Source organism: Salvia hispanica, chromosome 5 (assembly GCF_029641045.1).
Source record: "Salvia hispanica isolate PSC_SH4W2 chromosome 5, Shi_PSC_v1, whole genome shotgun sequence".
NCBI lineage: Eukaryota > Viridiplantae > Streptophyta > Magnoliopsida > Lamiales > Lamiaceae > Salvia > Salvia hispanica.
Window position 1 is genome coordinate 991,558 of NC_142696.1, and position 13,497 is coordinate 1,005,054.

Consider the following 13,497-nt stretch of genomic DNA (forward strand, 5'->3'; position numbering starts at 1 on the left):
CACCCACAATGATTAAATTATTACAAATGAAACCCACAACTTTTAATAGATTAGATTAATGGGCCCATTACGAATGTAGCCCAATTCTGAGCCCAAATCTCAAAAAAAAAAACACTCGACAGTTTCCCGCCCAAACATCTCTCTTCTATGAGTCTATCCATTTCGTTTTGGATTAGCTGCGTACACAGTAAACGGCGTAAGCAGAAAGAAAAGGAGAAATTGAAAACAATATCCGCCTTTTTTGTAGAAAAGGAGAAATTGAACATCACTCCATTGAAATCGGGAAAAAAGGATTATAAGAGAGATAGATTAGGGAGAGTAGGTGAGAAATGCAGAGGCTGAGCATTAGGCATGTGATTAGGGTTTATGGAAATGGACTCTCCTGAATCTTCGTTACCTGCTTCCACCTCCGACGCTTTTGATACTGCCACTTTTCAAGTACATTCACTTGCTCTTCTGTTTGTACCTGGAATACGTTGTTTAATCGGTTTGCATTATGAATTTGTTGCGCTGTGGGTTTTGAATTTAGACTAGAAGGAGGTTTTAGAGTAGCGAGAAACGGGAAATGTGTTTTTGCTTGTTGAGAATATGAGCTGGTTATGTGAATTTTGGGGTTCGGTTTGGTCGATTTTTGTTTGCTTGTTGTGTTTGAAGTGATCACATATGCTAGATATGCGGGATTGTGTTTTATCTGGCAGTGAAGTGTGAGGGTGCATGAGAACTTGTGAAATTGATCAGAATGGGAATCAGTTGAAATTGTTCATGGAGATTCCAATTGTTCTGGGCTTTCAAGAGGTTTATTGGCTTAGCTATTGTCGCATGCTATGGCTGTTTGATGGGTTTCGAAGTGAATTTTGGATGGACCGGTTGTCAAGATGATGTATAAGGGCTAAATCAAGTATTTGAGTGTTAATAATGACTAACAGAGGTTCAATAGTTATAAGACAGGAGATGGTGGACATTTTTGTGGAGAAAACTTGATGAAGAAGAAGATAAAGTGTGTGAGCTATTAGGAAAATTTTGCATCAGTGTGGTGTTTATATTTTAGTTCAGTCTTTGTACAGGGATGAAACTAGAATTTTGTTTTATTTTGGTGAGGGAAGCATTCTTATTAGTCATGTAAGCAAGGGAAGTTGGAGTCGGCATTTAAATCTTTTTTTGTTTGTAAAGTTATAGAATAAAATTCCAGTTACTACTATCATTGCTAGGTTTCTGGCTTTCCTGACCCTCTATATGGTCCATTATGTTGCTTATATTTTGCTTTATGAAGCATTTTCTTGCTTGCATGTAAATTTTGTTATTTTAGGTGGATGTAAGTTATCTTTAATTTTTACTTTGAAGCATTCACATGGTTGCAATAATATCCTTCCTGTGTTCCTGTATTACAAAATATATCATGCCAACAATCTGGATATCATAGACTAAGTTGTTCTTCAACAGATGGTATTGCCATGGTTTAACCTCAATTTGTTGTTTGATGTGCTTTAGGACTCGCCTGTCTTTAGTTACATTTGCAACCTTTCTCCTATACAGCCAGTCAAAGCATCATCAGTTACACAGGGTTTCCCTGGGCTCAATTCTCCTCCCCTCGTCTTTACATCTCCTCAACTCATTCCCCACAAAAGGTTATACATTTTTTGAGTTAATCAATTCCCGCTTAAGATTATTAATATCAAATGCATGCTATTTTAAGAAAATAGAGGAGTATTTTAATAATTTATGATGTAAATATGTAGCAGGGCTCAGTTCCCCAGAACTTCTTTTCCTAAATTACACGTACTGTTAGAAGAGAGCAAGAATAGTGGCTCTACGGTCAAGGGGAATGGGGAACAAGATATTCAGCTCAGCACCAGTATAGCAGCTTCCACCGAAAAAGCTTCAGATAGCAACAATTCTGTAGATGAGCTAATCCAAAGTCCCTCAGGATCCCGCGAACAGTTCTTGAAAGATATTGTGAATGTTGATTCTCCCGACCCTGACTTTTCCTTTGATTCAACTATCAAAAAAACTGAACACAATGATCAACTAGCAAATGCTCCAACATGCTCTAAGGATATTGTAGTAAACCTTCGGCACGAACTTAATTCAGGAATAACTGGAGAATTGGCTGTAACGCATCCTTCTATCTGTAAGGAAACTGAAGATGCACAAACTGAACATATATTGATCAATGCCAGTGCATCAGAAAAGGATGAAGTTTCTGTTAATTGTTCAACGGTTGGGACTGAGTTGTCTGCAGACAATGTCAATCGCGGTGAAGACAATTTCATGACTGAGGTAAGTGATAGTTTCAATCAGTACATTATTTTTTATTAGAAAATTGTTTTGTCATAATGATTTTCTTCATAATTCAGTCACAGAATGCAAAAGCTGGACAGGCTGCCTCCTTGGACCAATCTTCTAATCTGCCCACAGGATCAAAGGTAAATGGAAAATATACTGAACATGTTGTTGTGACCACTGGGGCAACCCTCCACTATAAAGGAAATGTAAAATAATTTAAGGAATGGGTTAAACATGCTATACATTAACTTGAAAAATTGATATTACATATTCTACAATGCCGTGGTTCTGTGGTGCTGTTTATTGTCTTCTGAAATTCGTGCTTCTTTTACTAATGTCATTTTGATTCTAAGTTCTCCAAATCTTTGCTTACTGGCAACTGCTCAAGTCTGCACATCCTACATTTGAGTTATGTTAAAAAAGTAACTATGCTTTCGATGTAAGAACATTCTGTCTGCAATGATGTCATGACACAATTTTAAGTGACGCCCATATCTATTCTTTATACTGCAACTTTAATTTTTTTTGGTGAATGGGCTTTAAATTTGCTAAATTAATCAGGCTTTTCAAAACCGTGGGGTACGTAGGCGTTGTCTCCAGTTTGAAAATGCTCAACATAGTATAATCTCAAGTAGAGAAGCTCAAGATACTTCAGATGGTGAGAGACCAAAGACACAAATCTTAGAGACACCATTGACACCCATTGATGGGAAACTGTACCCTCAAAATACGTTGAACTCGTCAATCAAGCTTCCCAAGCCTTCTGGTTTTGGCTTACACCTGAATAGTATTCTCAATACTGTGCGAGCTGGATCTGCTGCAACAATAAATGTGAAAGCAGCTCAGTGGGGTGAGTTTAGCATTCTTGGGGATATAGATTTACACTTATGATCAACTCTTATTATCTATCTGGTTGCTTGCTGAGTCTTCTTATTATGTCTGCCAGATTGTTTGTCAGCAACAACTGATGGAAACAAGCATGAAACTCATGACTGTGCATCAGATGGTTCATCTTTGCCATTGGCCACAAATGGTGTCAAACCTGCTAATGATTTGGTCACCTTAAATTCCAATGCAAACCAGTCAATTTTAGGCAATAAAAGGGAAACTACTGAAAAAGATAGTGAACTGGAGGGGATCAACAATTTAAGCCCTAAAAAGAAAAGGCAAGCCTATGAGCGTTGATAGCATATAATCATATCATGTGATGCTATTCTAAGAACCAAATTCTTTGTGTCTTTCCAGGATGAATGCAACTGAGAGTGGTGATGGTCGTAAGCGTTGCAACTGTAAGAGGTCCAAATGTCTGAAGCTGTAAGTAGTTGCAACATTCTTCTTATTAGTTGTGTTTTGCAGCTTCTGATTTACCTCTTTTGGCATATGTTTCTCTACAGTTATTGTGATTGCTTTGCTGCTGGGGCCTATTGTGCAGATGCTTGTTCTTGTCTAGAGTGCTTTAACAGACCTAATAATGAGGATAAGGTTATGGAGACAAAGAAAAAAATTGAATCTCGGGACCCATTTGCATTTGCTCCTAGAGTTGTACAACACATCATTGAGCAATCCCCTAATATAAGTTGTGGGGTATTCTTCTGAACAGAAACTGTTGTTGATGGAGATATAAGCAGGTCACTAATTCAACTTTGACTCCATGCAGGAAGATAGATCCAATTTCACACCTGCCTCAGCAAGACATAAAAAAGGCTGCAAGTGCAAGAAATCGATGTGTCTTAAAAAGTATTGTGAATGCTATCAGGTATATTGTCTTATGACTGTGCATATCTTGCATTTTCCTTCATAGAGTACTATTTTTCAGTTTTTTTTTTTTGATATCTTTTGTTTTTCTCTTTGTGTAGGCAAATGTTGGATGTTCAGATGGATGCCGCTGTGAAGGATGCAAGAATGTCTTTGGCCAAAAGGGAGGTATGATTGTCTCTAAAATACTTTTCCCGGAATAGATACACAACTATCAGAGCATATTGGGGCAGAAAGATTGAAGATCAGTAGTAGCTTCATTTTGGACAAGATAACAGTTTGATATAATTTTTCCCGCTTTTGATTTGCTTAATGTGTTAAACCTACGTCTTCGTCTAATCGAGATTCTTTTCTCTATTTCCCCCCAGTATATGGAATGGCTAAGGTTTACTTGGCTGGAGAAGATTCCCAAGAAACAACCGACGACTTGTTTGTACAAAAATGTGAGATAGATGCATCCGGGAGTCATACATGCCATACCGACTTTGTCAATCCGAATAATTTGACTCCTCTCACACCAGCATTCCAATTCTCAAAGTAGGATTTAACTCTTCTTACACTGATCCCGCTGGACTTGGCATATAATGAACTTTTAATGGTTATTATGGGTGTTTAACATGCTTTTTCTTGTTCAATTCTCTATTAACAGCCATGGAACGGATGGATCAGTGGCGTGTTTCCCTTCTGGAAAGTACTTTCATTCGCCAGAATCTGGTTTAACGTATGCAACACCATACGCGATGTCCTCAGCATCTCACAATATTTCAGCTAATAATGCTGCAATTCCTGAAAGTTCGAAGGAATCTTGTCATGGTAATGGCAACACGGTGGATGAATTCTCAGCAGCATGTTCCAGAAGTTCCCTTGTCTGGCGCGGATCACCAATTACCCCGATGGCTGAGTTTAGTGGGAGCAAAGTTCTGCAAGAGGATGAATTTGAGTTTGGGTTGTCTAACACCGTGCAAGATGATACGCCAGAAATACTGAAGGATAGTCCGACGCCCCTCAACACTGTGAAAGCTAACTCACCAAATAAGAAAAGAGTGTCTCCACCTCATGGCCAACCACCCGAGTACACTTCAAGTTCATCAGCAGATCTTCGAACTGCACGCAAGTTCATACTGAAAGCTGTTCCCTCATTCCCACCTCTCACACCATGCATTGATTCCAAAACCCTGGGCGTGCAGCAGGATAGCTCTCCTGAAAATTGCGGTGCCAACAAGTAGACGAAGCTGTTAGATGGTAACACTTGAACTCAGTTGACAACCCGTGATTAACGTCTAACTGTATAAACTGAACTACAATTTCATATTTCTATACAGGTAGCTTTCATCCATGGACATTGTGAGCAATCTTCATTAATCACGTCCCGCCATCCAATAAGCAGATATGCATTCGACTCTCGGGATGTATACTTTTTGAAGATCAAATGGCCCAAACATCATGTTGAATCTTCAAGAATGTCTTCATCACCATTATCATCAATATCACCATCATCAAGACTGTGAGGTCTCCATAACTTCTCCCATCTCAAACTGCACCATCATCAAGACGTGGGGTCCACCTCTCAATATTTGGAAGGACACCAATCTACTATCTTCCTAGGCTTACAATTAGTGCAAACAAAATCCAGGAAAGGGATCATTATCTATCAAGAAATTGGAAATTTGGGAGTCCAAACTGTTCCATTCTCACCATCGCCTTGACCATAGCCGGAGCTGTGATGTGGTCGAACCCTATAAGGCTTGTTTCCTTGCATACTTGTTGTGCCAACCAGATTGTCACTTATGTTGCCCACGTTTGGACTATGAGAAATCTTGACCGTGAGGTTCTTCAATTTGTTATAACTTACTATAAGTTTTTATTTAGGGTGATTAATTAAATTAATTGATTATTTTTGCATAATTTCATTAATAAAATCTATGATTATCATGAAAACATACAAATAACTAATCAATCACTATATTTATGGAACTATATTTGATAGATATAAAATCTCTATAATTATGCTAATCAAAATTATTATAACACAATAAATTCTAGGATTCACTATTTTTGAAAAAAAAGAAGTAAATAACTAATCTATGTAATTATAGAAAACAAATATACAAATATAATACTCCACAACCATGCATCTACTAATAAATTAACTAGGAGATATGAATATTCAATAATACATACACGTAAAAGAACTAATAGTATTATATTCAATATTTACTTAAGAACTAATGCATATTCAATCTTCACTCAAGAACTAATACATATTCAATCTTCATTCAATCTTCTGCCGGTCCTGGGCCGGGCTTTGAGTGGGCCTGGGCTCGGACCGGTCCTGAGTTCGGAAAAAGGCCCAATTGGAGCCCGATTAATCTATTGAGCCCAGATCAAACCCCTTTTATTTCATTGGTGGGTCGGCCTTACCCATTTGACATCTCTATTTGTACATTTTCACAACATCTTGTTTTATTAAAATCTTCTACTATAAGCCTTATATTAAGAAATTCCTAAATTTGAAAAATGTTTGTCTGCATGCAGCTGTAACGGCTCTCTCCCCAAGTATTGGAAAGTGGTTAAGAGCATTCCCAATGGAGGTGGCGAATTCTCGGCGATAAATCGCCGGTTATCGCCGAATTATCGCCGGCCATTGTGGCGAAGTCGGCGATAATTCGGCGATAATGTTGCCGTTGCTTCGCCGAGTGGCGTTCTAACGCCGGATTATCGCCGAGCGATCGCCGGCCACTGTGGCGACGCTCGGCGATAATCGGCGATAATTAAAATTTTTTTTTTTTTTTTTTGAACCCAACGGCTATTTTACATTCCACCCCTATAAATATTTCCTCCACTTCCTCCATTCATCACCCACAATCTTCATTCTCTCCATTTTCAATCTCTTCTCCCAATCTTCAATTTTCATCAAAATTATGAGCTTTTGGAAGAAAAGTTCCCGATCGGGTAAGGATAAGGGTAAGGGGAAAGAGTCGAGTTCACAAATTCCCAACACGGATGAAGCAAACGAGCAGTGGATGCAGTCGTTGTTGGCGATGGGTTCTCCTCCCGGCCAACTTCCATACGGGGGTCCGTCTCCTTTGCAGACTCCTCCGGCGCGGAGACTTTCTCCGTACTTCAACTCTGCCGGCAGAATGCCCTTTCCAGCCGACGATGTGTATCGGCCCCAGTTCGACACCCCCGGATCAACCCCAGGCGACCAAGAATCTCAGGCCGCGACACTGAGCGCGGAGGACTTCGAGGTGGAAGAAACGCCCACCGAGCCGCCTTCTAGGAGCGGGAGGGGGAAGGCGCCGGCGTCGTCGGCTGCGACTGATACGGGTTCCGATGAGAGGCCGAAGCGGGTAAGGACTACTTACACTCTGCAAGAGTCCGAGCTGATAGCCGACTGCTGGGCGGACACGTCACAGGACGCGGAGCGCAGCAACTACCAGACTGAGATCATATTCTGGGAGCGGATTGCCGCGAAGTACAGGAGCCACAAGACTGCCTCAATGAAGGACCATGGCAGCGAGGCGATCCGTCGGCATTGGGAGCGCCTCATGAGGGACTGCGGGCACTTCAACGGTATTTATTCTAACTTGATGACTCACATGACGAGTGGCCAGAACGAGCACATGGTCCGAGATGAGGCCATCCGGATGTATAGTAGCCAGTACTTGTCGACGAAGGGCTTCAAGTATTGGAACATCTACGATAAGCTGAAGGATCTCCCCAAATTCCGGACGGGAATGCACGACGCGCTGCACGGGAAATCGGTGCGCTCGCGACTTAGCGTTTCGGAGAGCGAGGGGAGCGCGGCCCACATCGACTTGAGTGGGGATGGTCCGCACGAGCGCCCGGAGGGAGTGAAGAAGGCGAAGGGGAGGCGGAAGGGGAAGGGCGCAACGTCGGAAGTCGCGTCGGAATCCGTCATCGACTTAGAAAAAGCCACTTATTCGAGCAATGTCGCCAATCTGACCCAGATGTACACGCTGTACTTCACCGGCGGCGGGACCCCTGAAGAAAAGGCGGCCCTCTGGAAATGCATCCAACACCTGCAGAGTACGCTGGGGCTCGATCCCGACGCCCCTCCGGCCCCTCCGTCTTAGATTTTTTTTTTTTAAATCTTTGTTTATTTGCGTTTTTTATTTGTAGTTTTTTTTTTCTCGTTGTATTATATTTTCCAATGATTAATACAACGATGAATTGTTCATTATTAGTCTATTTATTAAATACATTTGTAGGGAAAATTAAATAATATAAAAAATAATGATGTAAAAATGAAATGTTGAGTTAGGGAGAAATAAGGGAGAAATAAGGGAGAAACCAATGTAGCACTTGGCTAAAAACTGGGGATAAATTTTGGTGCTGATGTGGCGCTGATGTGGCAGGAGTTAGGGAGAAATAAGGGAGTTTTTAGGGAACTCCATTGGGAGTGCTCTAAGTGTCTTTATTAGCTCTGCTTTTACAGGCTATCTTTAAGGGTTTAGCCAATAAATTTATCCTTATAATTTACGTGGATCGAGAGGGATACTTGCAGTACATGAGATATAGATTGCAGTCTTGAACTTTGTCTAAGACACAATGCTCAATGTGGACCTATATTAATTAGTTGTATTTTTCTGATTATGTCTTTATTATTAGTAGTTCAGTCAGATTTAAATTACACGTATAAATTAGGTCTTGAATATTATTAGTTGGGTCAAATTTAAATTAAAGTTAGTAATGTTTGATATTTATGTTTACACTTAAGTCCCATTGTTTTAATTAATTACTAATTTTTTATGAGTCTCATTTAAATTGGGTGAAGATTATTACATATACTATTGGAGTCAGATTTAAATTAAAGTTACTATTCTTTGAGTTCAGATTAATTTATTACACATGTACTAATTCCATAATCCATTCCCTGGAATATTATTTGTTTTTTAAAAATATTAGTTATAAGTACTTTGATGAAATATACTACTATGATTCAAATTTATGTATCAAGGTTTAGTCACTTTGATTCTAACTTTTGGTGCATTTTGTTTTCAGGGAAAATATGCTTATGAAAAAGGAAAATATATTATTATAAGCTTTGGATAAATGGAAGAATTAAATTTTGTAATAGAATAGTAGTATTTCATGCTTCCTAAAAGGTTTTATTCTAAATAGGCCTCCAGCTTGCAGATATACAGTTTTCGACGATGCATGCCATAAACTGCTACACCGTTGCTATTTTAACATTATCACCCGTGCTATTCACGGGCCAATTTATCTTTAAAAAAATCAAATATATTTTTAAAAAAATATATTACTGTTGATTTTTTGCAATTCAGGAATAAAAATTATTAAAATATTATATAAATGATTATTAACATTTCAAAAAACATGAGGGAAAGAAATACGAACATCCTTCAATAATAACTAATATAGAGAAAACAATTATTGAATTTAATAATAAAAAACTATTGAATATTTTGTAAAAATAGATTATTAACATTTCAAAAACGTACTTTTACTTATACCTTTATCAATCTATCGATCCACAGTAACAGAACAACATGAGGGAAAGAAATACAAACAAAATACTGAAAATTTCTAAATGCTAAAGTAAATAAATGAAATGTTTGAAAAATTAAATAGTATACAATGTTACAAACATCTCTCTAACACCAGAAATTCATACATTTTGAAAGGCTTCTTTGTATACTATGTTAAGAGTATAATCACTTCTACTATCAATCTTATCGCCACAAATTAAAATCTTCAATCTTTCACGACTTGTGACTCTAGAGATAGCAACATAAAGTTTTCCATGACAGAAGACCAGTTTTTTCAAAAATAATCCAACATGGGACAATGATTGGTCTTGACTTTTGTTAATGGTCACTGCATATGACACAGACAGGGGGAATTTGACGTCGTTGGAATTTGAAAGGTAGCCTTGGACCAGACGGTATCAATGACATCCGCGGAATCAAAACCTTATCACCAAAATTATGCCCACCCAAGACACGGGCCTCTTGTAATAAGTCTAGATGACTTCCAAAACTAATTAATTTCGTTGATGCTTTCCATTTAGTGTTAATATACTACTCATTCAATCTATGATATTTTACATTTTGCTATATGATTATCAAACTTGCATAGATTTCATGTATATCTCTAGATGACTTTCAATATGCACATTTACATAGAGTTCATATTTTAGTTGTAAAAATGCAGTTATATAATTTCCAGTTCATATTTTAGTTGTACAAACTCAGTTATATAATTTTATCCTATTGTTATTGTTTATGTTATAAATGTATGAAAACTAATCTTTTTTTTTTATGTTAGTTCATAATAGAAATATCTTGATATTATTATTATTATTTAAATCCAAATGTTACCAAATCTTTATATAGAAAAATCAAAATATAGAAAATATAAAATAATAGAGTTGAAAATTCTAGAACATAGAAAAATGTGTGTAACATATAAATATAGTTGAGTTGTATTCTCTCCATCCTAAACTAATTGATTCGTATTCCTCTTCGAGACATCTTAGCTTCAACTTAAATAATATGGAGTACATTTTCTTTTTAGACAATAATTATTTGTGCCTTACTTTATTTATTATCTCTTCTACTTTATCATTATTCATAAGTTGAAAAGTTAAATATTTCTAAATTTTATAATGTGATAAAGAATTATCTAATTCTCATAGATGCAAGATTACTTTTATACATTTAACTATTATTTTTATATATATAACAAAATATTTTTTTAATTTTTATTTTTAGAGTTATTTTATTCGTATATACACTAGATAGTGGAAACCTAGACAGATGTACTTGTTATCACGATTCAGAATTTTAACTGATCCAATCAAGGGCGGATCAACTGAGTCGTTAATATTTGCCCCTCCTCAATATTTTCCATTTATACTAAGTTGTTAATCAATTTTTCAGAAAAAAATAATTTTCTTTAGCCACACCTCAAACTTCTAAAATTTCTTCATCTAAATATTTTTGCCCACGCTGAATTGAATTTCTAGCTCCGCCCCTGGATCCAATTAACTCGAATTCAAGCTAATCCAATTCAGTTGTCAAACTATGTACCAAAATACACTTTTAATATAAACAACAATGTCAACAAATTATTTTCAATGTAGTACATATTAGTATCTGTACCAATGCGGTATAAAATTTTAATTGCTGCTATAATTACATCATTTTCACTCCTTTTTTACATTTTCAGCAAATTTTAATTTTTTAGTACCGAACACGGCTTTGACAATTTGTGTGTTTTTATAATGTCAATTGAGACCGGTCAAAATTAAATTTAATGTTGTTGTAGTTAAATACGTCTCTTGATCATCTTTTAAAAAGTTATGATTTTTCAATAAATACGCCCAACATCCATGTAACTTTCAACATCTTATCTGCGTGATTTTTAATTTAAATAATATTAAAAATTATATGTATAATAAAAAGCATTTAAATAATATTATTAGATGTATCCGGTTATAAATGTACATACCCAAAGGCGTTCAACAACTAGTTCTACCATTTTGAAATTTCGCGGTGGGCTCCACAAATGCAGGTTATGCGGGTCCCACACACATTTCAAGCCTACAACCACTCTTCATAAGAAACATGTGCTGCTCACGTGCAACGGGGGATAAAAGCCATGCTTTTAAATAACGTAATGAAATTAATTAATTGCTAAACGGAGAAGAAATTAAATATCTGAAATAATGGCATCTATTATTGACACATGTGAGACACGTAGACGTAGGCTAACCAATCAAATGCTACCTCACAAAACGCAATAATATTTAATATTTATATACTTTTAGTAGTAAGTATATCAATTTTGTATGATCATATACATTCATACATGAAATATGGAGTAAGTAGTATAAGAAGTAGTGCGTATAGACGTTGATTGCGATCAATAAAGAAAATGGATTAAAGTATATGTGGTGTGTCAAGAAATATCTCTATATTTAATTATGATTAATATATTTGATTTCCAAAATGGGGTAGTGAAGAAGATGATATTGTGGTTATTTGTGTTTTTGTGGAGGGAAAATACTAAGGTCAAATCGCAAATAATATGGTGATGAGAACATGGTGTCCCACTTACTTGATTTTATTCGAACAATGTTAAGATTGATTGAACATATACTGTTTTCCTATATTACTCCATTTAATATGTCCACTGTCCACATCCATATTTGTTCATGTTCAAATAATGCATTATAAATGTCATGGAATTTGCTTGCCATGTAGTATTATTTTTTTAGCTTTATTATTGATACTATTTTGACCTTATATGATGATTGAATTTATGCCATATATGGAGCAATAGTTTGAGGGGGGATTTTTTTTAAAATTTTTTTATGACGGAATGCATTAATTCAGAAAATGAAAGTTCGTACTAGGAGTAGAAAAAAGGATTATTCCTCTAATATTAATAATAATTGCACTTTCATGTAGGGTTGAAGTTGTCTCTTAGTTTAATAATCCTAGCATTATTATGGTAGTACGACCTTAGCACGATTAGATGATGCTGGAGTGTGATTAATTAAGTAAGCATATTTGTACATACTTTATGTTATGACTAGTTTTAGATATGATAGTGAAAATGTCACAAATTTCATAAAATTGATTGCATCCCAATTTCTCCAATTCTGCTTTTATATTGGTAAAACGTGGCAAATGAGATTTATGATTATATTTACTTTTCATAACTGATAACGAATATAGAAATTTCACTAATTTTTCTCATTATTGGAATTTCTCCAATCCCGCATTTATAATGGGATAAGAGTGCATTAAATTTAACTCAGGCTAAGAAAAATAGTATCACCGTCTTTTAGATAACTCAAAAATCAATCCTTCAAAACAAATAAATAAGAAATTAACTTAGAGGAGTAGTACTATTTAAATTTTGGATGAATAATCGATTTTGTTCCTCCTATGAAACAACTATACTACTAATTTCATTGTTTTGTTTTTTAGAATAAATTATCCTGTAAAAGATTTTGGCAATCGAAACATGCTACTTAGCTATCGAGATAAACAAAATGAGGTCCAACGAATTGGTTATAGTAGGAACTTGGAATTGATTTGTCATTTGTAAATATATCGAATCCTTCTTATAAATTTTCAACCAGCCCAACCCAACCCGAACTGATCGTATAAAAGAATAAAATAACTTATAAATTGTTTAAGAACTTATAAGCACTTCGATAAATATCTTATAAATAACTATGGCTTAAAATTATTTTGCAACAACTATAATCCTTTTTAGATTGAATTCTTACAATCTTAATTTACTATTTTATACTCCTGTCTCTTAAAAATTTGAGCTATGACGCGACAAGAATTTTAATACTAGTATACTATTGATATAGTAGGATATATAAAAAGAAAAAGATTACTAAAATATTGTAAATGGAGAATGAGTCTCACCTTTATAGAGATATTTCTTTTT

General features: G+C 35.9%; 1 protein-coding gene across 2 annotated transcripts; it reads left to right on the forward strand.

Annotated features, from left to right (window-relative positions):
* Window positions 1-173: 173 nt before the first annotated feature.
* On the forward strand, window positions 174-5,944 carry LOC125187023 (CRC domain-containing protein TSO1-like). 2 transcript variants are annotated; one of them, XM_048083528.2, is made up of 13 exons: window positions 174-438; window positions 1,489-1,625; window positions 1,737-2,277; window positions 2,355-2,423; window positions 2,845-3,133; window positions 3,230-3,449; window positions 3,529-3,597; window positions 3,678-3,867; window positions 3,941-4,039; window positions 4,140-4,206; window positions 4,407-4,575; window positions 4,688-5,280; window positions 5,361-5,944. In XM_048083528.2, the coding sequence occupies exons 1-12, from the start codon at window positions 367-369 to the stop codon at window positions 5,262-5,264; spliced, it is 2,499 nt and encodes an 832-aa protein (XP_047939485.1). In that variant the 5' UTR covers window positions 174-366; the 3' UTR covers window positions 5,265-5,280; window positions 5,361-5,944. The 2 variants fall into 2 exon arrangements, with proteins under 2 accessions (XP_047939485.1, XP_047939486.1); XM_048083529.2 differs by having other exon boundaries at window positions 1,740-2,277; window positions 5,361-5,943.
* Window positions 5,945-13,497: the final 7,553 nt, after the last annotated feature.